The following is a 24,859-nucleotide window of genomic DNA, read 5'->3' as shown; positions in this document are numbered from 1 at the left end:
TTAATATCAAATTAAATACTAGTTTAGCCTTTTAGTGAAATGGATTTTCAGAGTAACCTAACTAGCACGTATGATGCCGTGTGGTTTACATTTCGTTCACCTTTGCGTGGACTGACATTTAGTTTTTTAACCTTTAACTTGCTGACCCGCACCTACCGGATATCTGTGAAAAAGAGTTCTTAGCTCATCAGATTCCTCCAGGACCAATAAAGATTCTGATACTGTTTTGATCTGCACACACTTTTCTCAGTAGACAAGAATTTCAATCAGCTGGTATGAACATTTGCTGGCTGTATGGTGATCGCACGTGATATTACTCAAGGACTGATACAATGGTCAAAAGCGTGTCTTTAGTAGTCGAAAAATCACCCTTTGTATGCATTATTACTCATATCTATTTGCTGGTTCAACCTTGGCAATGCGTTTGCCTCCCTGTAAAAACCTGAAGAACAATAACCATGACGATAATGGGTGACCGACCGTACCTTCCACTTCCGCCGGGCATTAAACTTCTTGAACTTCTCCATGTTGACAACTGAAGCCTTCCTGCTCAGGGCTTGCGTCGTGTCCTTGGGCTGTGGCGGCAGCGGTGGGAAAAAATGCAATTCAAAAATGTTGATGTAAAAAAAAAATATGTACGTCTGGAATTTATTTTTAAAATGTTGGCACACGGTGACTATGTCTAAAATAAGTCCACCTTCAATGCATAACAGCTTACTGCAGCAATAACCAGAGCAAAGGACGACCCAAGAGCAAACAATTGTGTTCTCGTTGCGTCGGTTTGCCAATGAGGCCATTTAAGTTTGAATACGTGAAAAACATTTTACCCAGAGAACAAAACTTCAGTACCAGGACCTCTTCAGACCATTCCTTTTCAGGTTGTAGAGCCAATTTATTATTACTTATTTTTACATGTGGGAAGAAACTTGAGTTGCAAGGGAAAGCCCAGGCCAACCACCTTTGGTATAATTCCATACAAATGCCACTTCCTGCAATGTGCCTTAGCATTATGCCTGTATGTACCAGGCATAGCTTTGGGGTTGGTGATTCATGCGAGGATGGGAGTGCTGTAGCTGCACCGGTTGAAGCGTCACGTCTGCCGTGTCGTCACTCAACGAACGCGGCCACGAAACAAAAGCGGTGGGACAAACGGCGAGACACACCCCACGCTCTGCAATCAAAACGATCGACCCAAAATTCACTTGCCTTGATCCACGGGTGAGATAGGCAGTCCTTCACCGTCATCCTCTTCCTGCGGATGAGGACAGAGGCACGGTAAAAACGTAGGGCAAAGGTGTTTTCGACCAGCCGTCAAACTGCCCAGTCAGCTCTGAACGGCGTTATTCGACTTGTTCAATTTTCCCACCGCCCTCCCTTGGGCTGTCGTCTGGTTGTAAATAGAGATTTAACTTCATTTGACACATTTGATCACACTTATACGACCCTGACCGAATGAGAAGGAATGATGGGCAGTGGTCAAAAAACTCATGAGAGCGGCAAGCCAAAGGAGTGAAGATGCTCCAGCGCGCAACCACTGCGGAGACGGAGCGTGGACAGACCACAGCCGGTTATGATTTCTATGATTACAAGTTTTTCTTCTCATAAAAGAAAGCAGACAGACGAGTGGCACGTGCAGTGTTATCTACCACGTCGCAAACGCTCACGTGCCCGTGCTCATGCTTGTCCTATCAACTCTGGTTCATTTATTTTCCTACATGGCCCTCACTACGCATTTGAATAAAAGGGGATCTATAAACACTTTCAAGGAAAAGTTAAAGTTTGCTTGTACAGTACAACAAAGAAAAAGAAGTGGAATTTGCATCATAAACCGCAGCTTGAACACCCATAACAACCCTGGCTGCTATAGGTTGCGACCACGGTGGCTGCTTTGGTGCCAGACCAAGGCAAGAGAAAAAAAAACAAGGAAATTAAACCCACAGTGAGAAGCAAACACACACAATGCTCGACTACCGCATTTCAATAATCCCTTAGAGGCACACCAGACACACCACGTAATGAATCAAGAGCCCACGCTGCTTTGTCTGACAAAAAGTTAATTGGGCCTCACAGTGGTGTTGGGACATTCTTCAATTGATTTGTTAATTGAAAGTGCTGCACTGTGTTGTATGTCCATTTATCCTAAAAACGCTCTCTATTTGTGCTGAATAAATGAATCTTTTTCAGTTTTTTAATTGGACATTCGCCTTTAGCTACAGAATTACAGTAGCACCTCTCTTAACGACCATACCGACCATTACCCTGTTAACGACGGGCTGTTAATTAATGCATTGATTGACGGGCTGTTAATTAATGCACTGATTAACCATGTTTCTTTTAATATGATGTGTTTATCATGTTGTTAGCATTTTTACGTATTAATATCCATTGTTTAAATAATATAAGGTAAATGTTTTGGGTGAATAGGGTACCTTTTGGATACTATCGAAACATATTAAGCCTTTAACATGTATTTCCTATACTTGCTTAACGCAATTCGCTTAACGTATCGCGGAAGCAAATTACCATCATTAAGAGGGGTTTCTACTGTACTTAAACGAACATCTGCACAAGTTATGACCTTCTAAAAGGCAAGTGTCAAAACCTCACGCGGCTCACGCATCACGGCCCCTCTGCCCGCTTTAAAGTTTGAGCGATTATCTCCAAACTGTTCTGCCTACTCAGCCATGCTTGCGTTAATCTGCACCGACTACTCACTGGTCTTTATGGTCTGAACGGAAGCCCTTTTCTCAACAGATGTTTGGACTTACAGGGCACAGGGTAGCACGGTCAAAGGGACACACACCGATGTGCACCCATATCAGATGCAAGACAGGTCACATAAACCTCTCACAACTAACACCTTAACCTGGCAGTTCAATGTCAGCTATAATGATATCAGTATGAGAAGTAATCTTTTACAATTAGTATACACTATACTAATACATTGCCCGATGAACCTAGTGACCAAATTCGATCCATGGCCAAAGTGGCAAGTGATATTTTAAGTGGTCCACCATTCACCAACCCGCACTGACCAGCGTGGTGAAGTATGGTCAAACAACCCCCATGGCTGACACGGCGTGGGAAGGCCTTCACCCAGAATTTGATCGACGTAGCTCTGTACTCACACAATAGCCGTGTTGTGAACGGTTGGTGTGCGAAAGAATTTCAACATACATACATACACACATACGCGTAATATAGATTATATTTATGTCGGTGGGAAGGGCACAATAATCTGTTAGGGTCTACTTCATGGGCGTCCTATGATGGTACAGATGATATACATTACAGATCTTAGTTACACAATCATGGTTAGATAGGTCGCGATACAAACATCAAGTATCAGAACATGCTTTACATGTCGGTACATCTAATGGGTTCATGAGACACTGCCAACCAACACAAGTCTCTGCATTCAGCACAATGTAAAAAAATGTTTAATTAAATCTCAACCGTGAATTGTGGTACCTTATCAATTCTCGAGGGGGGAGGGGGGGGGGAATTATTATACCCAGAAATGCCAAAAGGCACCTTTGCCTTCCCCCTTACGCCTTTCAGCCACATCCCCACCTCTTTCCACAGTGGGACAGTCCACTTTGTTCTTCCGACTCAACCAAAGAACCCGGGAATGGGGGAGGTTCTGGAGTTAGTGTCGATGGCGAAAATATCTCACTTGGGGTCCTTGACGAGCAACCTGAGGATGAAATCCATGGCCAGCTGGCTCGTCTGATCAAAGTACTCCTCGTCAAACTCGTACTTGACCCCGGTGATGTTGGTGAGCGTCTCTTGTTTGCTATCGCCCAGGAAGGGAGAGGCACCGCTCAGCCTGGACACACAAGGCCAGGCGGTTACTTCAAAGGTCAGGAGGGTCAGAAAAATCTCCACACACACACACACGTGCGTGCGTGCGCGCGCAAGAGCAGTGGAGAAACTCTTTGCTTTATTTGAGATTTTCGAAAAGCAAGTGGGGGCAAGGGGTCGTTCCAAGGCTGCGCAAATATTAACACCGCAACATGAAATTTAGCAAACTTTAAATAAATATTGTTCAGAAACAGGATTATTTTCATTCCGACACCACAAACGATTGCCGGATCTTAGTATGAATGTAACAAACTTGGATTGAACATTGACACAATCGTGTTTAATCAGTGTTCATGGTGTTTTTGTAGAAATGTGGCATGCTTTTCCGATCTTAGACTGAATTGTGATAAAATGTTATTACTCACAATATATACGTGATGACTCCAATACTCCTGTAAAAAATGAAAACACCAGTTACATTCAAATCTTTAAATACCTTCCTAATAGAAGAAAAAGGAGTGTGTGTTACTTAGTGTGTTACTTAAAATTTCAAATACATTTCGTTCCAAACTTAAAAATGATTTGCTTCATACCATAAAAACGAGTGTTTACTGTATTGGATAAATTGTTTCACTTGTGCTTTGCGTTCAGATTTTGTCCTAATTAGGTAGGCCCGCAACATTGCACCGGTCCTCCTACCCGGCGATTTCGTGAATTATCACAATTTGCGTGTCACGATTTGAGTTCACAATTAATTATTTGTCGCCATCTCATTCATATTGTTTCCTCTTCATCAAACATGTCCAGTTTGTCTGGGCCAACAGCGTAAATGTGACTTGGCATAACATATGCAAGTAATCGCTTCTAATGCATGTGATTCGATGGATGTATCTTGAAAGAGTTTGTTTTACTTGATTAATCTATGCATCTTTACATATTTTTTACTGGGTGCAATTGTGAACAATAACTAGATGTGACATGAGTGCATCTAATCGGCATAATCATTGGCTCACTGCAGCTCAAAGACTCGGTCCTACAAGGAGTGTGGTCAAGTTCGTTAGGGTGTATGTTAATGTTTCACATGGGGAAGGACACTCACCACATGTCCGCTTCCAACCCCAGTGGTTCGTAGTTCACCACCTCGGGAGCTGTAGGGCAGTGGCGAGCGCACAGGACACACGTGTGGTGCACGTGAACAGAAGAGAACCACTCCATGCAACACAATACCATTCGGGTTTGTCCAGCATCTCTGAAGATGCGTTTATTTATCTGGATATGATAACAAATACACCTACGATAAACAAAGGTGCAAATAAGCAGAGAGAGACTGGATACTTTGAACTATGTCGAAAGAAGCAAAGAGATGGAACTCGTAGATTATAGTGACATATTGACTCAAGGCGCGCACCCACGAACTCGGGCGTGCCGAAGATGTTGCGGAACTCGATCCCCTCTTCGATAATGTGCGCCAGACCGAAGTCGATGAGCTTGATACGTGGATTTCGCTGATTGCACTCGAGCAGCATGATGTTCTCTGGCTTTTGACAACAAAACACAAACCTTGATTAGTGGGTGGTTGCAGTTCTTTAGTGTCAATATACTAAATGCCTCTGTTGATATGTAAACTGTGACTTTAACATAGCCACTTCCGTGACCAGTTACATCATGCTAATCTCCCAGTTACTTGCTCATTTCTGACTTTAACATCCTGCTAATTCTCTCACATTAACACAGCTTATTCAATGCTAAATTCTTCTGTTGATATATAAACTCCTTTGTCAAGGCGCTCTTCTCCTCCCACCCAGCTTAAAATACGCTGCCAAGCTTAGCAGTGTTCATTGGAGCGCTGTCTTTCAGACAGCTCTGTCTTCACCTGAGGACGGCCGCTTGTGTTGTGGCCGAAACGTCGTGAGAATTTTATTTTATTATGTTTTATTTTTATTATTTTATTATATCCCTTCTACGTGACTTTACCGAAAGAACCAAGAAGAAAAAAACTGAAACCACAAAGAACGGCTTCCATTAAAACCATACACCAGTTCTCTACGCTTGAGCCATTTCAACGAAGTGCAGCGCGTAAACCACCGCCGTTTGTCCGAATCGCTTGAGGCAGCAAGCACCGTTTTAGATTCAACGTGCAGGTCGTGACTCCCACGGTGAGAGACGCGTGTAACAACCACCGAGATAAAACGCTCCTCTAGGGCCTCTGCGACTTTGTGAGGATTTCCCATAATGCTGTGCAGCGCGAACATATTTTAGTACGTGGTACTGTGACCCAGGGGTTGAGCGCGGGAGGGCATTGGTTAACACACAGCACTTACCGATCCTGAAAACCCGAGTTCAATTCTAAGCCATGGCTAAATAAGATTTTGTAATTCAGTAAATTCTTGTTTTTCAAGTCAATGCTGCTGCCATCCACAGGCCTCTTCTTTATATGTTTAAGATGAGCAATTCCTGCGCGGGTAACGAATGTGTGCAGATAAGGCGAACATGAGTGGAGAGTGATAGCTGAACCAGTACAGACCCACCTCCATCCCTCTAAACCAAACTGCACTGACCACCCACGGTAAGGTATGATCAAACAGCCCCCACGTCCGTCACGGTATGGGGGAGGCCTTCGTCCAGCAGTGACATGACACAGAGCTGTCCTGTGGTCAACGCTTATGAACGACCGACTTTCTTTTTTTTTAGGTTTCAAAAATTACATTCAAATAAAATATGCTCTCTGCTTCTAAAGCACGTTCAATCGCAACGTGGACGCGTAACTTCCAATGGGACGAAAACCAGCCTGGGGCGCAGCAAACACCAAGATCTTAAAATCCTTGAGTTCATAGCCCGAGTGTCGCCCCCCCCCCTGCCACCACTTGACTCCAACACCCTCACCTTAAGGTCAAAGTGCGCGATGTGCTTAGAGTGCAGGTAGTGCACGCCATCCAGGATTTGCTTGATGAACTCGGTGGCCTCCTCCTCACTAAGGGCGTCCTTCTTCGCCAGGAAGTCAAACAGCTCGCCGCCCGACACCCTGGTGATGACAGCAGCCACCACACAACCAGAGCTTCGATATGTACACAGTACAACGTCGCATATCCGACCAATCACAAGACCGCCCTAACCAATTAACCGCCCACACCCCATTGCAGTATATGTGCATGGTATTTTTCAACGCATGTTCGCAAAAACATTTTCGCAAAACAGTAATGTGTGGTTAGCCTCGCACACCTTCACTGACATTTAGAGCAAAGTAGAGTCTCGTTTGCGCTCCATTATATTCCAGGAACTCATCTGTACGCGGCGTATTTTTAAATCATAGTTCGCAGATCCCACCATTTCACATGCAGGAATGTCTTCTTAAGCTCACGTATGTTCACTTGCTTCTTGCTACCTATTTGCACATGTAACTGTTTTTTACACAAATGTGCCTACATCCGACCCTTTCCCTTATCTGCCAATCCCCTCAGTCCGATGCAACATTTTACTGCACGTTTCCCGGTGACAGGAGAAGCAGACATCACAGTTGATAGGGCTACTCCGGGGCAGAGGATGATTAATCATTTATAGATGCCAAGATGCAGCATGTCTGAGCACCTGCCTGTCGACATCAGACATGCGACTGCAGTGTTGATCAATGAGCCGCCTGCGGCTCCATTTTGTATCTTGTGATAAAAGCAGCCAGGCGAGTGATGCAGCAGAAAAAAAAACACACCCCATGCAGGGGACTGCCAAGGAACGGCACGTCTTTAACAACGATTGTCACCTGTCCTGATTTTCCCAGGATTGTCTCGGGATATTAAAGGTCTTGGTTTTTGTCAGCCTCATAACAATAATACACCACTCAAGCCGATGCGTTGATATTTGTTCCCCTTCTGGTATTGCGATACTTTTTCTCTCTCCATGATATGGACCTCAGGAGGTGGCAAACCCTACGTGCAAATGAAGCTCGATTTAACAAAGTGGCCAGCAAAATTGCTCGGCAAAGCGGGAGAAAACAGCCTTTCAATGAGGCTTCAGAGATGACAGAAGTTGAAAAAAAAATCCCAGTTTTGTTTTCCTTTCTTCAAACTTTGCAGGCTACATTGGACGACGATGCCATTTCCACAGCCAAAAAAAACACGAGCCAGTCTGCTTTACGTCAATGCCATTCAACGATAGCCCATAAAACGATGGAAAAAACTGCACTATGGGTGTGGAAATATATACTGCGATTGTGTGCGTGTCATATGCAGGCACATAGAATGCCTATAGGTCCGACACATTAGATATTATAGAGTACATGTATATTAGGCATGTAACGATGCATCTTTTCCTTCATTAAAATAGATTATTACACTCAAAGATACATGCACTGAATCATGTGTGTGAGAATTTACTAGATATGATCTATGTTAACTATATGAAACTTATATGCCAACATGACATTTAGGGTCAGTGGGTAAAGTGGAACAAAGTACAAATAATTAATTATTCAAATTAATTGTCACCCTAAATCATTACAATGTCTCCATTCGGTGAAGTTGAATCATTCAATTCCGAATGCATATAGACCTACATTAAAACAAGTGGTGTCGACAAATGGGCTCGGTCTGATGGTTTTCATCAATGAGGAAATACGAAAATGAAATGGGGAAACAAAAATTCCAAAAACCTGCACCATCGAATCGGTTGAAAGAGCCGCACATTTGCCTTTAAGCTGGAAACAATAATCTTACAAAGATCCCACCCCGCGAAAAACATCGCGCTTGCAACGCACTTGACATTCTAAGCAGGCGCTCCCCGCCAACTGCACGAGCTGCCCAGTTTTACGATCGCGCTCAGCGGCACGGGCGGCAACGATCACCGTTCCGTCTTACTGCCAAATCCCACGATCCGTGCGCAAGAGAAGCCTCGTTTGCATTTGGGCTCACGCGGTGGCATTGGAGGGGGGCGGTTGCACACGATGCCAGAGTGTGCCGCGTCACACGTGGCCACGGCAACAGCTGCATCGCCACCGCGGCCCGCGTCACCGAGATGGAACGCCGAGTTTTGGGATGTTTGCTCGAGGGACATATCAGCGGTGGAATCCAATCTAAGGTTAACCAACATCCCGTGCTCTTTTAACCCCCCCCCCCCCACCAAGGCCCACCCAGTGCTGAATCATGGTTAGCACGGTCCTTGGTGCAAGGATTAAAGAAAAAAATAATTTTGTAGCCTGCCACCTAGGCTCTTTCGGCCTGCGAGCAGTTGCACCACCTGCACACTCAATAGCAACCAACATAACTGGGCCCACCAACCCCCTACACCTGGCCCACCCACCCACCCACCTCTCTTTCACTGGTGTGCTCTTTCACACTTCCCTGAGCCTGCCCGCACCATCAGCCTCAGCTTGTTAGGAATATTCAGTCAACCAAAACTGCAAAACAAACTAGCCCGATAGAAAATGAACTACTTTTGGGCTCGAGTTGGGCGTGGATCGCTGGCGTTTATATGCACTTGTTCGGTTTGAATGAGCAGCGCACACACTGGAAACGTGCAGTGTCATTTTTGTACGTGTGCCTGGGCAGTGTAAACGAATGCACAAGCGCAGGCACACAAGTGTACACAGACAAAGAGCCCCAGTACAGCCTTAACAGACTGTTGGGGCAAGTGCTGTTAGCAAGTAGCACCTATAAGGGCCAGTATGGCACACAAGGGGGTGGATAGCCAGCACCAACGCTGCCTTTGTCTCCCTCGTAGCGATATTAACACACCGCACCAAGTACTCAATTGAGGCCGAGTCGAACTAGGGGAAGCCCTGCACCACTTCAGATAATTGTCACTGGTGTTGACCATGAGTGGGAATCGAACTCGTGTCGCCGGGTGTGCAGTGCAGTGAGCTAACCACTGCACTATCGCTCCCGACACAAGTATACATACGATTTAAAGCTTTCGTGACTGCAGGGATTCATCTTCTTGGTTCTTTCGGTAAAGTCACGTAGAAGGGAAATAATAAAATAATAAAAATAAAACATAATAAAATAATTCTCACGACATTTCGGCCACAACGCAAGAGTCTGACTCTGCCTTCTCGACAGACCTGTTCTCCACCTGAAGACGGCTGCTTGCGTTGTGGCCGAAACGTCGTGAGAATTATTTTATTATGTTTTATTATTATTATTTTATTATTTTCCTTCTACGTGACTTTACCGAAAGAACCAAGAAGAAGTATACATACGCGCACACAGACACGCAGACACACTCGCAGTGACTAAAACTGTGTGCGCAAGCTCAACCTGTCAAATGCTGCGGGTGAGCATTTAAACCACGTATCGGAGACTCCTTCGACAAACGGAGCCAGTTCTGGGGACACATTTTTTTTTTCCTGTTCGAATCAGGAAACAGCTGCAAGCTCGGAAGGACAATTTAATTGGAAGAGAACTACGTACCAGGGACAAAGGGTGACATGAACAGCATCCGTTTGTCACACTGGCCGAAGGCATTTGCTCTTGTGGGAGTGATCGACTTTCATCTTAAGCACAACTTACTTTCCAATTTTTCTTCCACTGTGTGTGGCTCTTCAGTACAAGCTGCTTTCGTGTGGCGGGCAGCCACAACTCTGTACAGAAAGCCTCTGAGTTTGACAGATTAATAGTGGGTCACGTTCGAAAACTCTTTTGGGTTTTAATAGCAAAGTGCTCATGAGGTACCGCTTTTCTAAATTGCGCGTCGTAAAATGAGCGTATTTTAAATTCAGCGCTCCGTTCAGCTCATCAATGGGAGTCCCTGTCCTTAACAGCGCGTGGCAGTCACAATTACATCTGCATCGGATGTGACATTGGCATCACTGTCGATGCACTGGCACAAATAAAAATGTGATAATTAAATCTACCTTAGTTTCAAATAAAGGAAATAAACAATTAACAACCCTACAATCAACTCAACCAACTACAGTATTTCCCCCAAAAAGCTATGCACGTGTGCTATTTATTTGTACACTGCTTTTTAAATTAAGAAACCCTGAGCTGTTTTCTTGGCTAGCACACAGCTTCTATTAGACATGGTGAAACGTTGCCACTCAAGAAATGGTTGACCTTTCTATGGCTATCTCCCCGCGTTACGGAAAGGGGTGTCCATAATTTCAAGCTTTACGTCACGCTGAGAAGAACAAACATACCATCACCTAAAAAAAACTCTCCGATTTCCAAAATGACACTTGTAAATACTTGAACACATTTAAAAATATATTTTTAAATAAATTCTTTCAGATGTACTTATGCGGCTGACTAGAACGCTGTTTGTTCCGAGATTAGGAAGCCACTGGAGCTATGCACTTTTAAATCTAGAATGAAAACTAATTTCTTGACAATTGCTTTCTGTGTCTAGTTTGTTGTGCTTCCCCCGCAACTGCAATTAGCACGGTTGGCTACGTATGGGACGAAAGTTCAACGTAAATACATACATACATTTTAGCATTCCCTCAAAGTTCATTGTCCAATTTTTGCTCAGCGACACGTTTATCGATGACGTTACGCATCATAAGTTTTATCAATAAACAAAATAATAGGCAACGAGAATGCATAATACAATGGTGTCCCTTGAAAAGAATAAATCTGTGACATCTGCGGGCGTAGTCGCTGAACAATAATCCCCCGTGGGCAAGGCTGGCCCGCCGAGTGACAACAATGTAAATCGTAATTGCGTCACGTATCGTAAAGACTCGACAAAGTCACGAGATGTGAACGCAATTGATAATCCCCTTCAATCCATTATGGTGACGATCCATTAGGGTGACGCCGTTATGTTGCCGGTCATAATTACAGCACTATATTTGCTGCCATGAACCCAACGTCAGCTACCGTCCTTCCAACACACTGTGGATGTGAAACAGTAAAAGGACGCATTACCGTTTACCGTGCGATTTTAAGTTCAACAAACGTCCACGGGGAAATGATGCAAAAAATAACTACGTGTTAAACGCATTCCAGTTATTAACGCGAGGGCAGTTTTTATTTTCTCGGTAATTTGCTGAAGAAAAGGATCCTGGCGAATGCCGACCTATTTCTATCAATGACCACCACAGCTACAAGAATTCTCTAAGCAACGTGAACGCACCGTCAAGGTTGCTTTGAAGAACATGAAATGTCGTTGCTACCAATGCCTTGCATTTAGGCGACAGTTGTGCTAGGATGGCTTAGCTTTTCCATCTTTCATTTCGACACAGCCACTGAACAAACTTAACAAGAATTAATGGGGACCACAAATACAACATTTTCTAGAACAGCATCTTGAAATACACTGTTACATACATATGCAGATATTATTGAAATAATAGTATTATAATTTACAGCGCTTTGTCAATTCATGCCTCCCCATGCCATGGGGGGTTTCGTGACCATGCTGGTCAGTCCGGGTTAGTGAAGGGAGGGCCTAGGGCGGACTTAGACATCACCAGACACCAATGCATTATTCACTGCCTTCGCCTAAATGTCACCTTATCACATTATTTCCACACAATTCGCAAAAAGAAAAAAACATTGATTCTTGCACGATCGAAATTGACGTGTGTATCGCAAGTGCGAGAATCTTTTTTTCTTTGCTCTTTGGTTCTTTCGGTAAAGTCACGTAGGTATAAAATAAAATAAATCACGACGTTTCGGGCGCAACACAAGCGTCCGTCATCAGGTGGGAAAGCATGGTCTGCTGCTGAGGCAGACTGTTTTAAAAGGTTTGAAATGGGTGTAGCCCAAGGGTCATAAAGAAGTGGCCGGGGCTAGTGATGTTAATGTGAGAGATTAGAGGGCACGGAAGTGGCTATGTTAATGTGACAGATCAGCATGATGTTAATGTGAGAAATTAGAGGGCACGGAAGTAGCTATGTTAATATGAGAGATTAGCATGATGTTAATGTGAGAAATTAGAGGGCACGGAAGTGGCTATGTTAATGTGAAAGATTAGCATGATGTTAATGTGAGAAATTAGAGGGCACGGAAGTGGCTATGTTAATGTGAGAGATCAGCACGATGTTAACGTGAGAAATTAGCATGTAACTGTAGAAAAGAAGCAGAGCGGCCTCCTCGACGAGGGAGTGCAACCCAACGGGTGTAATCCGCAGGGCCTGTGAGCATGAGAGTGCAATCCAAAAGACATGTGAGCATGAGAGTGCAATCCAAAAGACATGTGAGTATGAGAGTGCAATCCAAAAGACATGTGAGCATGAGAGTGCAATCCAAAGGCATGAGAGTGCAATGCAACGGACATGTGAGCATGAGAGATCAAAGAAAGAGGCATAGAGAGAGAAAGACACAGAGCGTTTTATTTTTATTATTTTATTATTTCCCTTCTACGTGACTTTACCGAAAGAACCAAGAAGATGAATCCCTGCAGTCACGAAAGCTTTAAATCGAAATTTATGGGCATGAACGACGGGTAAAAAAAAACCACCAAGGCAAGGCCGAGCCAAGCCGGGACTGGGGCGATGTCTCACAGCTCCAGGATGAGGATGACGTCGGCCTTGCTCTCGAAGACGTCGTGCAGGGCGATGACGTTGGGGTGTCGCAGGCCCCGCAGCACGTTCACCTCGCGCTCGATGTCCTCGCGCACCACGCCACGCCTACTTGAGCGCGCCGAGCGGCTCTTCCGGATCAGCTTGGCTGCGAACTCCTCGCCCGATGTCTTCTCGCGGCACCGCTTCACCACCGCAAAGTGCCCGCTTCGTGCGCGTTGGTGGGGAGGGGGGGGTAGAGAAAGGGAAACACGTTAAGAACGAGCAGGTGGGGGAGATGGGGGGGGAAGACAGAAGGGAGGAAACACAGAGACGGGCAGAAATGACAGAAGGCAAGACAAAGAGAGAGGAGAATAGGAGAGAAGAGATAAACTGACGGATGAATAGACAGATACGTAGACAGACATACACAAGAACAGAGAGACACAGGCAGATGGACTGTATACAGGCAAAAGGAGAAGAAATAACGACAAAAACTAGAGACACGAAGAGATGGGAGAAACATACTTGAAGGAGAACCACACACACACACAAGAGATGGATGGAGGTCACAACAGCCAAAGTAATAGGAGAGAGAAAATACATATGGAGACCTCACCTGCTTCAATAAAAAGCATTAACCACTTCATTTCACTGCAGCAAACAGCAACATGAGAATTTGAAAACCGCAACAGTTTAAACATCAGGGAGGAGCTGCACTCGTCATAGAAGAGAGCAAAATGCACTTCAGCAGCATAACCAACAACTTCACTCACACTCTAAACGGCCCTGGCCTTGAAGCTCTAATGTACTAATGCATCGATTTATGAACCAATTTGTGCATTCATTCATTCATTTGCTCATTCATTATTTGAGCTCGGGCCGGTGGGTGACATTGGCACGCATGCCAATAGGTTGTTTAAGCAATGTCGGGGTGCAGAAAACCCGTCCATGCATTGCACAATCTCCCACGAGGTAAGGGAGCGAGCACAGGTTTGTTTTCTTGAGCAATTTCCACTGCACTTAATTCCAGTGACTCGACCCTCTTGTCCATCACCCAACTACATTTACACAGTGCAGCCCGAGGTAGCCGTGTGGCTCATGGGGGCCAAATCCATATTTCAGCCGATGAGCACCTGGGTTTGACAGCTCTTCCGTGTATTTTCATTTTGTACCGTGTGTCGTTTGGCATGGCGTCTGATATTTCCCTTTAAATTCAGCTCGTGAAGAAGTTCCATGTAGCGAAACGTTTGACCCAATGCCTAACAACACCCAGTACAGCTTGGCAACACATCAGAGCCATACGGCACAAACGCGAAAACCTACGCAGCAGTAACCTGGGTTTGATTCCAGGTTTCGGCTAACTGTGATGAAAATGGTTCTCTATTATATTTTCACTAGCTTTGACAAACATGCACTTTGGTTTGATTGAACTGCGACACTCGGTCTCTGTTCAAGTGACTTCAGAACTATTTCTGCGACATGATTTTTCCAGGCCGCTCCCCACACAATGTCCTGCATTGCTTGCTGTGAGAGTTCTGAGATGAAATGTTGTCGTCTCACAGCATGAACCTAACAGTGCAATTGAAATATAATTGGCAGCAGAAATAAATAAAAAAAATCCAATTTCAAGGTTGGGCTGAGGCTACAACAAGCAACGACTTCGCGGAATGATAAAGTCACATTGGTTTTAAAATCCACTTTAAATGTCGATGCATTTCAGTAATCACTGCTTAAATTACTACAGAGCTCCAGGAATCAAACCACCGGCTGTGCAGATGGCTCAGTGGTAAGTGCCCCAACCACAAGGATATTCAGTCACCCACACCTACATGCAGTACACGTAAAGCCCTTTCGGAAATTCACTGCTGGATAAGGGCTTCTCATCGCCTTGTTGGTCGTGGGGTCAGATGACTATACTTCACCATGCTGGTGGTCAATTTGGGCTTGTGTGGGTTAGGAGCGTATATATAGGAGCATAGTAGTACAGTACAACATTGAATTTTACTGCACTGCCCTCTGCTGCCAATCCCATCGGCCTAAAGCAGCCTATAAGAACCTGTTTATTGTGCATGGTGGTAGCACATGCAAGCACTACCCAGTGCTTGCATTAGCTTATGAGATCTAACGAGACGGGTGCATTACGGGTGATTTGGTCAAAGGCACGGTTAGTTTGTCCACATGCAGTACACGCATAAACTCACGTGTGCGTTTACAACGCAAGCCTCTTGCTTTCTGCACAGCATTGAGTTTTGAGGCGTAAGTACAGTACACCACGGATCACGCATAAGCAGCGGATGCTATGCGAAAGACACGCGCGTTCCCGTGAGCAGGCCCACCATCTCCACCGTCGTCCCTTCCCCCATGCGGCCCTTGGAACAATTAAATCACGGTTCAGTGGTAACCCTTTCACGCGCGGGCAATGCATTATTTAAACCGCCCGTGGGCCCCCTCATGTCACAGCGAGTCATGATCGCGCGAGGCATCTCGAGAGAGCACGCTGCTGCCGCCGCCGCCACCGCCACCGCCACCCGTGCCCCTGGGTTCGCTCACCACACTTTCATTCATTCATTCATATTTGACCGCGTTGCTGGGTCAGTTAGCCAAACATGGATCTGGGTCCTCAATCAGCAATTCCAGTTCAAGCCATGATGGGTGTCCATGAAATGCTCACTTATGCAGCAAGTGTGCTTAAGACATACACGTGCAGTGTTTGCGATGCTTGTATCCCGTCTCCTGTGAGTGAGCTTTCCCCAAGAACTCGCGTCTTCCCACGTGGAACAAACATATTTTAAGAAAGATATGTAGGAAGATTCTTCTGAGAATACTGCCGAATTGGTGAGGCTTGCATGGGTAAAATATTTTAGTTTAATTAAATAGGTGAACAGTCATAAGCCATAAGAAAAATTACAATGACAAAATATTGAAAAAGTTTGTTAACAATTTAAACCGTTTCCCAAATTATTACATTTAATGTAAAGAGACAGCGATAAGTCCTCAGACTGAGAAATTTTCTTCAAATATTTTCTTTAAAAGCAAGGCTTCAACATTTCAAGTGGAGCGCGGGGGTTTGCTTTAACGACAGTGCTGCGAGCGAATAGTTCACGACGCGTCGTGGACGCGAACAGAGCGATGCAGGCGAGCCCGGCTCCCGCTTGACGTTAACATAATGTGTCTGAGCAATGCCTGTGTCCGCGAGGAAGGAAGGCCACGGGATTCCCACGTTACCCGGTGCCCTGATGAATCGAAACCCTAATGTTTTTCCCTGTACCTATGGTGCCAAAATAAAAAATCTGCGCACGAGTGACGCATGCATATTTCGCAGTCAAGACGCCGTGGGAAGAGGGTGGGTACAAAGGAAAGAGATCACCCCAACGTATAAATTAAATAAGGCGTTGTGAAAAATCTAAACCTGAACAATAGCATGTGCAAAAGTGGCCTTGCCAGTATTTATTAAGGCTCGCATAAATATAGAGTAATATTATAATTATGAAAAAAAAGTTAGCACACAGCTTGTCAAGCATTAGACACATGGTATTGTGTGTTGTACCCTGCTAGCTCTCTGGCTCACAAAGAGTACACTCAAATGCCAAAACACCAAACCCAAAAAATAATTTCCTGTCGCCACTATTTCATTAAAGCTCCACGTCCCTTTGTTTTGTTAGTGTTTGTTTTATTTGCCCCCTTTATATTAAAACTGCACAGATTCAAAAGCCACTGCCAAAGAGCTGCCGTGATTAATCCACAAAACGGGCGCTCTCATCATTTGCTGGAAATGATGTTAAACTCATTTCCATGGGAAAAAAAAGCATTTACGTACGCAGGTTTCCCATCATTTTTTGAGTGAAAACGTGCGAATGTTGAAAACTTTTGGTTAAAAGAACTTGAGAAGTTATACGACCAAATGTCTGTTGAGCCCGATGACCAAATCACCTGCGATGCGTGGGTACTCGTCAGAGCTCAGATGCTAAAAAGGGTTGGGCCTGGATATCGCTTAGATGAGCGACCACCGTGGAGTGTGTTATATAGGCTGCGAAGCTGCATGGTGGGAAATGCAGACAGAAGCCATGTTATAGTGTGCTTATATGCTCCTCACTTTCACCAATCCACAATGACCAGCGTGACATTGGCTCAATAACCCCCATGACCCATATAGTGCAGGAAGGCCTTCAGCCAGCAGTGAACTGATTAAAGCACCATACACATATACGTGTCTGCTGAACTGCCAAGACAGCAACAAAACTATTTGCCGAAATAATGCAGGGTGTTTCAAAATAATGGACCCAATTTCAAAGCGGTATATTTCACGATGGCAACATGTTACAATTACACAAAAACTTACAAACGGTTTAATGAGTTATCAAGTTTTACTAGCCATTTTATAAATGCTCTATGTGCCCTCCACCTGCTGTACGGACAACATCGAGACGATAGTTGAATTCGTCCCAAACGCCTCTCTTCTCACGTTTTACTCTGAAGTGCGTGGTCGCCCTGTGCTCTTCCCCTTACATAAACAGCCCGTTTCCTCAAATTGTCGGTACCAACGACGAATGCCCTTTGACATTGGCGGATCAATGCCAAAACGCCGTTGAAACGCACGCTGCACCGCAATTACGGATTCAGTCTTGCTGAACTGCAGAACGCAAAACGCCTTGCGTTGCGGGGTAACCATCTTGAGAATGACTGAGGCTAGGGGCGGTTTGTGCGCTGAGAGATGAATCTAGCGGTAATCATTTGAATATCTATGCCCCGCCCTCTCTATGCCCCGCCCTCTCCATGCCCCGCCCCCTCTATGCCCCGCCCTTTCAAGTGGTAAAAGTTTCATTCATGGGCGGTTCGTGGTTGCAGAGATATAGCGATTTAAAATCGGGTCCGTGTTTTTTAAACGCCCTGTAATTGTACTGTTAAGCCAAGCCTATAGGCCATAATACAACTAGCAGTACAGGATTTACGATCCCTTTCCTATTTTGTCCATCGAGCTGCAATAAAGCGTTGATGAGTAACATCCTGCCTTTCTCTTAGACCTCATCAAACACCATCATAAAAACCCAGGGATGCTAACATTCACGACCATTAAAGGCTGCCCATATACCAGACCTTCTTCGGCCATACGAGGGATGGTTAAGTGCCATGGATTAAAGCAAGGAGCATGACAGTTGTAACCAGGATCCAGGCTTAAGCTGCTCTATGCCATACACCGCTTTGCGTCTGTGCTATTTGCCTCGGACGAATTACAAACTGACAGCAAAAAAAGTCGACCACAGACCCGGATTTGAACTCATGGACGTCTGATTGTGAGTCACGGACTGTAACACTGTGCCACTAGGCCGGATAATTATAATTCATCATCATCATCATCGGCCATTAGCCATCCACTGCTATTTGAAAGTATCCTCAAGCCATCGCCACCTGTCATGCAATGCAACAATCTATCTAGTACCTGCACATTAAATGATTTCATCACTCCATCTGCTCTGTGGACATTTCCTCGGACACATATTCCATTCCTGGCTGCCAATCCACTATTATTCTTGACCATTATCCATCATTCCTTTTCGTGACGTGTCCTGCCCAAGCCCACTTACAGCTCATTATCACAGTATATTTAGTGAAATGCCTCTTATCTATATCACTATTACCACTGGCACATATTATCCGTGGCCATAATCAACCGGTGAAGAATCCTATGATCTGCAGATGTTATTTTCTTATTGTCTGTTGGGTTTTTTTCACAGACAAGAGGATTGACCTGGAGGTGATAGAACATTCATCCTATTATCCACATTTACCTGCAGACAACAGCCACCTGGGTACCACTTTGTCATTCAATTATCCACATTATTTCACGGATAAAAGCAGCGAGCCAAAAATGGCACCAAATTCACCCTGCTATCCATATTAATACCATAATTATCATAATCAGCCATGGTTTATTCTTGTTGTACTTACAATCACGTTACAATATTACGGTAAGAGCACCCCCATAGCTACGTGAGTAAGAAGGGTTTCACCGATGTGATCGAGCCTAAAAGGGTGAAAAGCCCTGGCTCTGTGTTAATAGTTTAAGCCCAAGTAGGTGTAAGGTGCGTAAGCGTGTGCGTGCAAGCACTCTCATAAGAATTCTGATAAATGTGTCCCAGTTCGCAGTGCTGCAGAAGCACACGCAGCGGAATTCATAATTGACGTTTATAAATTCAACAATGTGTTTTTTTCTCTGTTATTTATTTTCTCCAAATTGCAGCACAGGGAATTATACAATGTCCTAGCCAACAACACTGATGCACACAGTGCCTTATTTACAGGATATATTCCTGTAAAGCGGATATATTGGACAATGTGAAGCTATTCACAGTTCCTTGTATTGGAGTTTTACCTGCCCTTCGCTAGGAATGACCTTTACCCCCTCCTACTACATAACAGCCCCGACATATCAGCGAATCTCCATGGAGACCAGGAATCAAGGCAAAAATGTTGAGTGCCTGTAGAGGCATCAGGTGTGAAAGTTAATGGGGAAGTCCAGACAGTGCAAACAAGGAACACTGTCGACCATAAAGTTCGACCTACCCACTTGAACGCGGTGTATAACTCCACACAGGCCCATAATGCGTCGTTAAAGTCACCAACAAACCGCCAGCAAATAGCCTGGTCCATTTTACAAATTGGCAAAGGTGATTGCAGGGAACAGAGATCAGTGGAACCCCGGATCAACACAAAGCCAATGTGCAAAGTTGGCTAAAACCATTTCGTCGTAGTCATCATACAACAGTGGTTTACCCTGTAAATAGTAACAGGGGTGCAGTGGTGGCATGGTGGCTAGCGCAGTGCGCTCGCTGCGAGGTTGGCGACCGCAGTTTTTGATTTCCCAGCCACAACTAATATCAGTGGCAGATGATGTCCGAGCCGGTCCTGCCCCCTGTCACAAACCCGCACCTAACCAGTGTGCTCAAGTATGGCCAGAGAACCCCGATAACCGGCACAGTGCGGTGAGAACTTCATCCAGCAGTAGTTTCATAAAGGACTTCCAAGTTATATATTATACAACCACAGTATATTCTACGATTGTACGTCCTTGGTGGAGTGGTCACTGATGTTGTATTTGACCTTCAATATGCAAACTTGAGTTTACAACCAAATTACTCTGCAGCGTTTAAATTCCGCATTCAAATTTTTTAAACTTTTGCACCAAGTTTACATGTCCGAGTGCTGACCCGTATGCGAGGTGAAGGAGACGTCGGGGCAGCATCCAGTTCCAGATTTTAATTCTTGATTTGTATGATTGATGTTACTCATCGCGTGCAACTGGAGAAGCAGCCGGCACATTAATAATTTAAAGGTCGAATCACCTGCCACGCTGCATCTCGCGGCAACTCAACCAGAGCCAGCATCCGCGATCGGCACCAACTTCCCTCCTGTCGGGGTGACGGTGACACATGGGCAACGTTCCTATTCGGTGGGACCCAGATAAAATATAACCCATAGTCTGGAAGAATCTTTACCCAGCCATCTATATTCAGGCTCTAGACCTTCCCTTTTTTTCACCGTTCATAGCCGACTGCCTTTTTTCTGTACAAAGTAAACATGACCAGTGTTTCTGTACAGCTGCTTGAGATTATGTCGCATTTTGACGCTATACTAATCCGCATCATATTGTAACCACCCTGATGCAGCCCCACAGCAGTGAGGCGAGGACACACCTCATTTCGCATTCGATCGTAAGCCCAAACGACGGCCAATTGTCGACACAAATGCCCCGCGCGACCGTCACCGCTGTCGCCGTCACCACCTTTTCACGCGTAGCAGCCAGCGAGCAAGCGAGTGAGCAAACGGAATAAAACGCAGGCGGTGCGACGCCCTTTGTGTTGGCATGTTTTATGTTATGCTCAAACAGAGCAGTTCATTATGCGAGCGGGATGGGTCCAGTCCACAAACCACTTTGAAACACCGAGCCGCGAGGAGGGTTGAAACGCACACCTCTCAGCACTCCGCCGGCACGTCAATTATTGAGCGCTGTTTCTCCCGCACGCTCTGTAACATCGGTAGTGACAACAAGACGCAGATCGCATACTCGTGTGCCCACCGCTCACAGGAATAATGACAATGTGGCAGCCAGATAAGCGAACACGGCCAGGAAGATGTACACCACGGAGTGAGTGTCTTGAGACTCTGTGAGCCTTTCTTGCTCAACTATATTCCACATAGCCCATTCTCAAAATAATAATGCACACTACTGTACAGTGAATTTTACAATTACTGCATATACAGGGTGAATATTTATTACGTAAAATTTTAATCTAATTTTGAGCTCTGGGCACATATGAAGATGTGATGTCTTTCCAAAAACGAGTGGAGCAAGGGCCTGTCCTCATGTTTAATTCAAGCTGCTTTTCCAGGTTGGCACCATGTGCTTTTTTATATGACAGCAATGCATACATAAACTAATTCAATTAATAACAGCACAGTGCCAAGAGCTCATTATAAAAACCTCTGCTCGCTAAAGATCTAAAGCAGCAGCAGCAGGGATCCCACCTCCACTACTTGGCAGCCAGTCGAGCAAAAATATCGCTGTGGTGTATTCATGTCTTGTGAATGCAGCGGCGCACATCGCATTAAAAGGATAATTCAGCCAGGCTACAGATGTTCAAATGCATCGGTGGCAAAACGCAAAATAAAAGGATGCTCGTCTCTAAACACACGACACACCAAACGGTGGACCTGGTGTATCTGGAGTAATTACTTTTAACGAATGCTCGATCCTAGAATGCAACCAATTTAAAATTGCTGAAACTTAAAACGTCCATTGCATATAGTGGCACGATGCGACCCTCATGTTCGGGTGATGCGAATGAGCTAGACTTATATATTTATTTTCTTTTAAAAGGGCAGTTGTATTATATCTGTTACCCTGTTCTCTCACTTCAATTATGGTGCAGGGAGGTGCACAGACGCGCAGACAAGGGATCCCTCTCGCAGCATGGACACTCTTATCTTGTAATGTTTCTCTGAATTTACGATGTTTTAAAAGGGATCTGACCAAGCCAGCATATGATACCGGAAATTTGGATCTCATGGAGTGTTGATATGTATAGATTTGTTTCTGTCACATTGTTATTATGCTGCGATTGTTTTATTATCCTTGCTGATTTTACTTTTATCCCTTTTTCGTCACGTTGATGACATAGGCCACAGATGTAAATGAGATTATCCTGGTCTCATGATTTTATCATTAAAAACAGCAATGGTGAATCTACTGCTGCATGAAGGCAGCCCCAGACTGCCGCCACCTCTCCACGATCCCGCGATGTGATAAAACACCCCGCACTTGCGCACGATCTGATTTAATCGCTCCATCTCCTCGATGGGCGTTGCTCTCGGATGCGCTCTTATCCCTTGGCTGGCCGTCCGTTATTATTCTTGATCATCAGCACCATCCCTTCCAGCGACATGTCCTGCCAAGGCCCCACTTACCTTCCTGAACAGTTTAAATTACGTCATAAACCTGTGTATGTTATCAGATCCATGTCTTCTTCTATCCATCTCTCGATGTAATAACGAGTTCTCGCCCGGTTAAAATAAAATAAAGCCAATGTAGACCTTGGCTTTTACTGGGGACGCCGCGAGAGTCGGAGACTTGGAGCCACAAGTCCAGCTGCCACGCGCAGCAAGACTAATGGAGGTGCAGCGGGCACGGGAACGGGCGGTCTGGCCACGTGCCCGGCTGCGGTCGCAGCACGCGGAGATCCGCACCCGTGGACTCCTCCTGTTCCAGACCGCTTAAGGGGGCTCCTCCTCGGGGAGTGCTGCAGCCATGCCTCCCCCCACCTCCCCAGCACCCACCCCCAACATACACAGCTTTGGGGCTGATCCCCCCCCCTCCGTCAGCTGCCTGAATCGTTTCAGTATTCCCCCCCCCCCCCCCAATTACATTCCCATTGCACGAAAGGCGTAATGTCATGAGACGGAGAAATTTACATTCAGAAATAAGTCTCAGAGAATGGCCTCCAAAGGGCAATGTCACAGCGCTACTTCTGAATACCCCGATAAGCCTCTTGATCCACACGAGGTGCACACCTTGTAAATGCATTGCGCAGGATGTCCTTTGCATGTCTAAGAAACTCAACATTTGAATCCCCCAGAGCAGGACCAATCAGAATTTAGTGAAAAAAATAAAAACATTTTTTTTGTACAGTACAATAATTGGTGGTGACCATCAACTGACAGACCCTTGAGACTCCAGTTTCGTCATGGGTGGCTGCTCAAATTCGAACCCAGGACCTCCACGGTACCGGATGCGTGCTCCGACAAAGTGCCGGTCCCCCCCTGAGCCACCCAGCCACCGCTCACACTCAATAATTGATTCGCTCCTACAGCCCTACAATTTAGGTTTAACAAATTGGATTGTGCTTTATTTTTTTTATTTCATTAACTTGGCTCGCTCAATCTTTGGCGCAAACAGTGTGGCCGCTAGTGTATATTCTTTATGCATTCTGTGTGAATTTCAAGTAACAAAGGAAATGCTTTTGTCAGCATTCGTGGATTGTCTGAGGCATGAAGCCGACGCCACTGAAATACACCCTGCTGCTGATGCTGCTACTGCTGCTGAGAATAATGAATAATTCATGAAACGGGCTGCATTTAGTCGTACATCTTCATGTGATACATTTTGCATCAGTTCTGATCCATCCTTTGCGACGTTGATCATGTGCCGTTTTAATTTATGGGAAGCGTTTACGTTAAAACAATGATGAGTGGAAAAGCATCTGTAATCTTGTATTTTATATGACGTAGCTTGCTTTAGGTTAGAAGATTACCAAATGAGGTGCATCACCATTCTATATTGGTTGATTTTTGACAAAGAAAAATGCCCCGAACAAAATAATCACCGAATAACGATTTTTAAAACCATAGTCCTTCCTTTAGCTGTGTTAGGTTTCCCAAATATATATTGTTTAATATTCATCTTCTTGGTTCTTTCGGTAAAGTCACGTAGAAGGGAAGTAATAAAATAATAAAAATAAAACTTAATAAAATAATTCTCACGACGTTTCGGCCACAATGCAAGCAGTCGTCCTCAGAACCAAGAAGATGAATCCCTGCAGTCACGAAAGCTTTACATCGAAATTGTTTAATATTGTTTAACAAAAGTAAATAAATGAGCTTGCTTTTAATTCTCATTCAATAAAGTTGAAGGTCAAACCAATTACAGCACTTTTAAAATACTATGTTCTATTAAATTAAAAGGCAATGGACCCACCTTCAATTATGTAGTCTTCCTCATCAGACAGAAATGAAACACAGATGGGCACCACGAAAGTCAACGACATTTCTCCTCAAATGAGCAATGAGGTGGTACTCATCTCTTGTTTTCAGACCTAATCCAGCGGTAAAACTTCTCCATTCCTATGGCAGGGGTGAGTCTATTCAGAGAACAACCACTGTTGATTTCCCCACAAAGCGGTAATCAATTTATCAATCTCAGATGGATTAAGGGCTGCATCACTACCACACCCAGGCAATATTATACCTGCCAGCGACATAACATTCATTTTTAAGAAATCAAAACATATAGAAACTTAAGCACAACATATACCGGGCATACTATAAATGTAGACAAACTCGCCGTCT

General features: G+C 44.8%; 1 protein-coding gene across 2 annotated transcripts in view; it reads right to left on the bottom strand.

Annotated features, from left to right (window-relative positions):
• Positions 1-24,859, bottom strand: part of DAPK1 (death associated protein kinase 1) — a 68,668-nt gene that overhangs the window by 31,795 nt on the left and 12,014 nt on the right. For both annotated transcript variants that reach the window (XM_078600035.1, XM_078600036.1), the window contains exons 3-10: positions 13,241-13,465; positions 6,688-6,826; positions 5,213-5,342; positions 4,904-4,952; positions 4,230-4,256; positions 3,677-3,829; positions 1,207-1,252; positions 486-575 (exon numbers count right to left, since the gene is read on the bottom strand). In XM_078600035.1, the coding sequence (XP_078456161.1) occupies positions 486-575; positions 1,207-1,252; positions 3,677-3,829; positions 4,230-4,256; positions 4,904-4,952; positions 5,213-5,342; positions 6,688-6,826; positions 13,241-13,465 (859 nt within the window). The remainder of the gene's footprint in view (positions 1-485; positions 576-1,206; positions 1,253-3,676; positions 3,830-4,229; positions 4,257-4,903; positions 4,953-5,212; positions 5,343-6,687; positions 6,827-13,240; positions 13,466-24,859) is intronic.

This window comes from Lampetra planeri, chromosome 13 (assembly GCF_965212315.1).
Source record: "Lampetra planeri chromosome 13, kcLamPlan1.2.h2, whole genome shotgun sequence".
Taxonomy (NCBI): Eukaryota; Metazoa; Chordata; class Hyperoartia; order Petromyzontiformes; family Petromyzontidae; genus Lampetra; species Lampetra planeri.
Note: the sequence above shows the minus strand (reverse complement) of the source record. Positions and strands in the feature narration are given on the sequence as shown.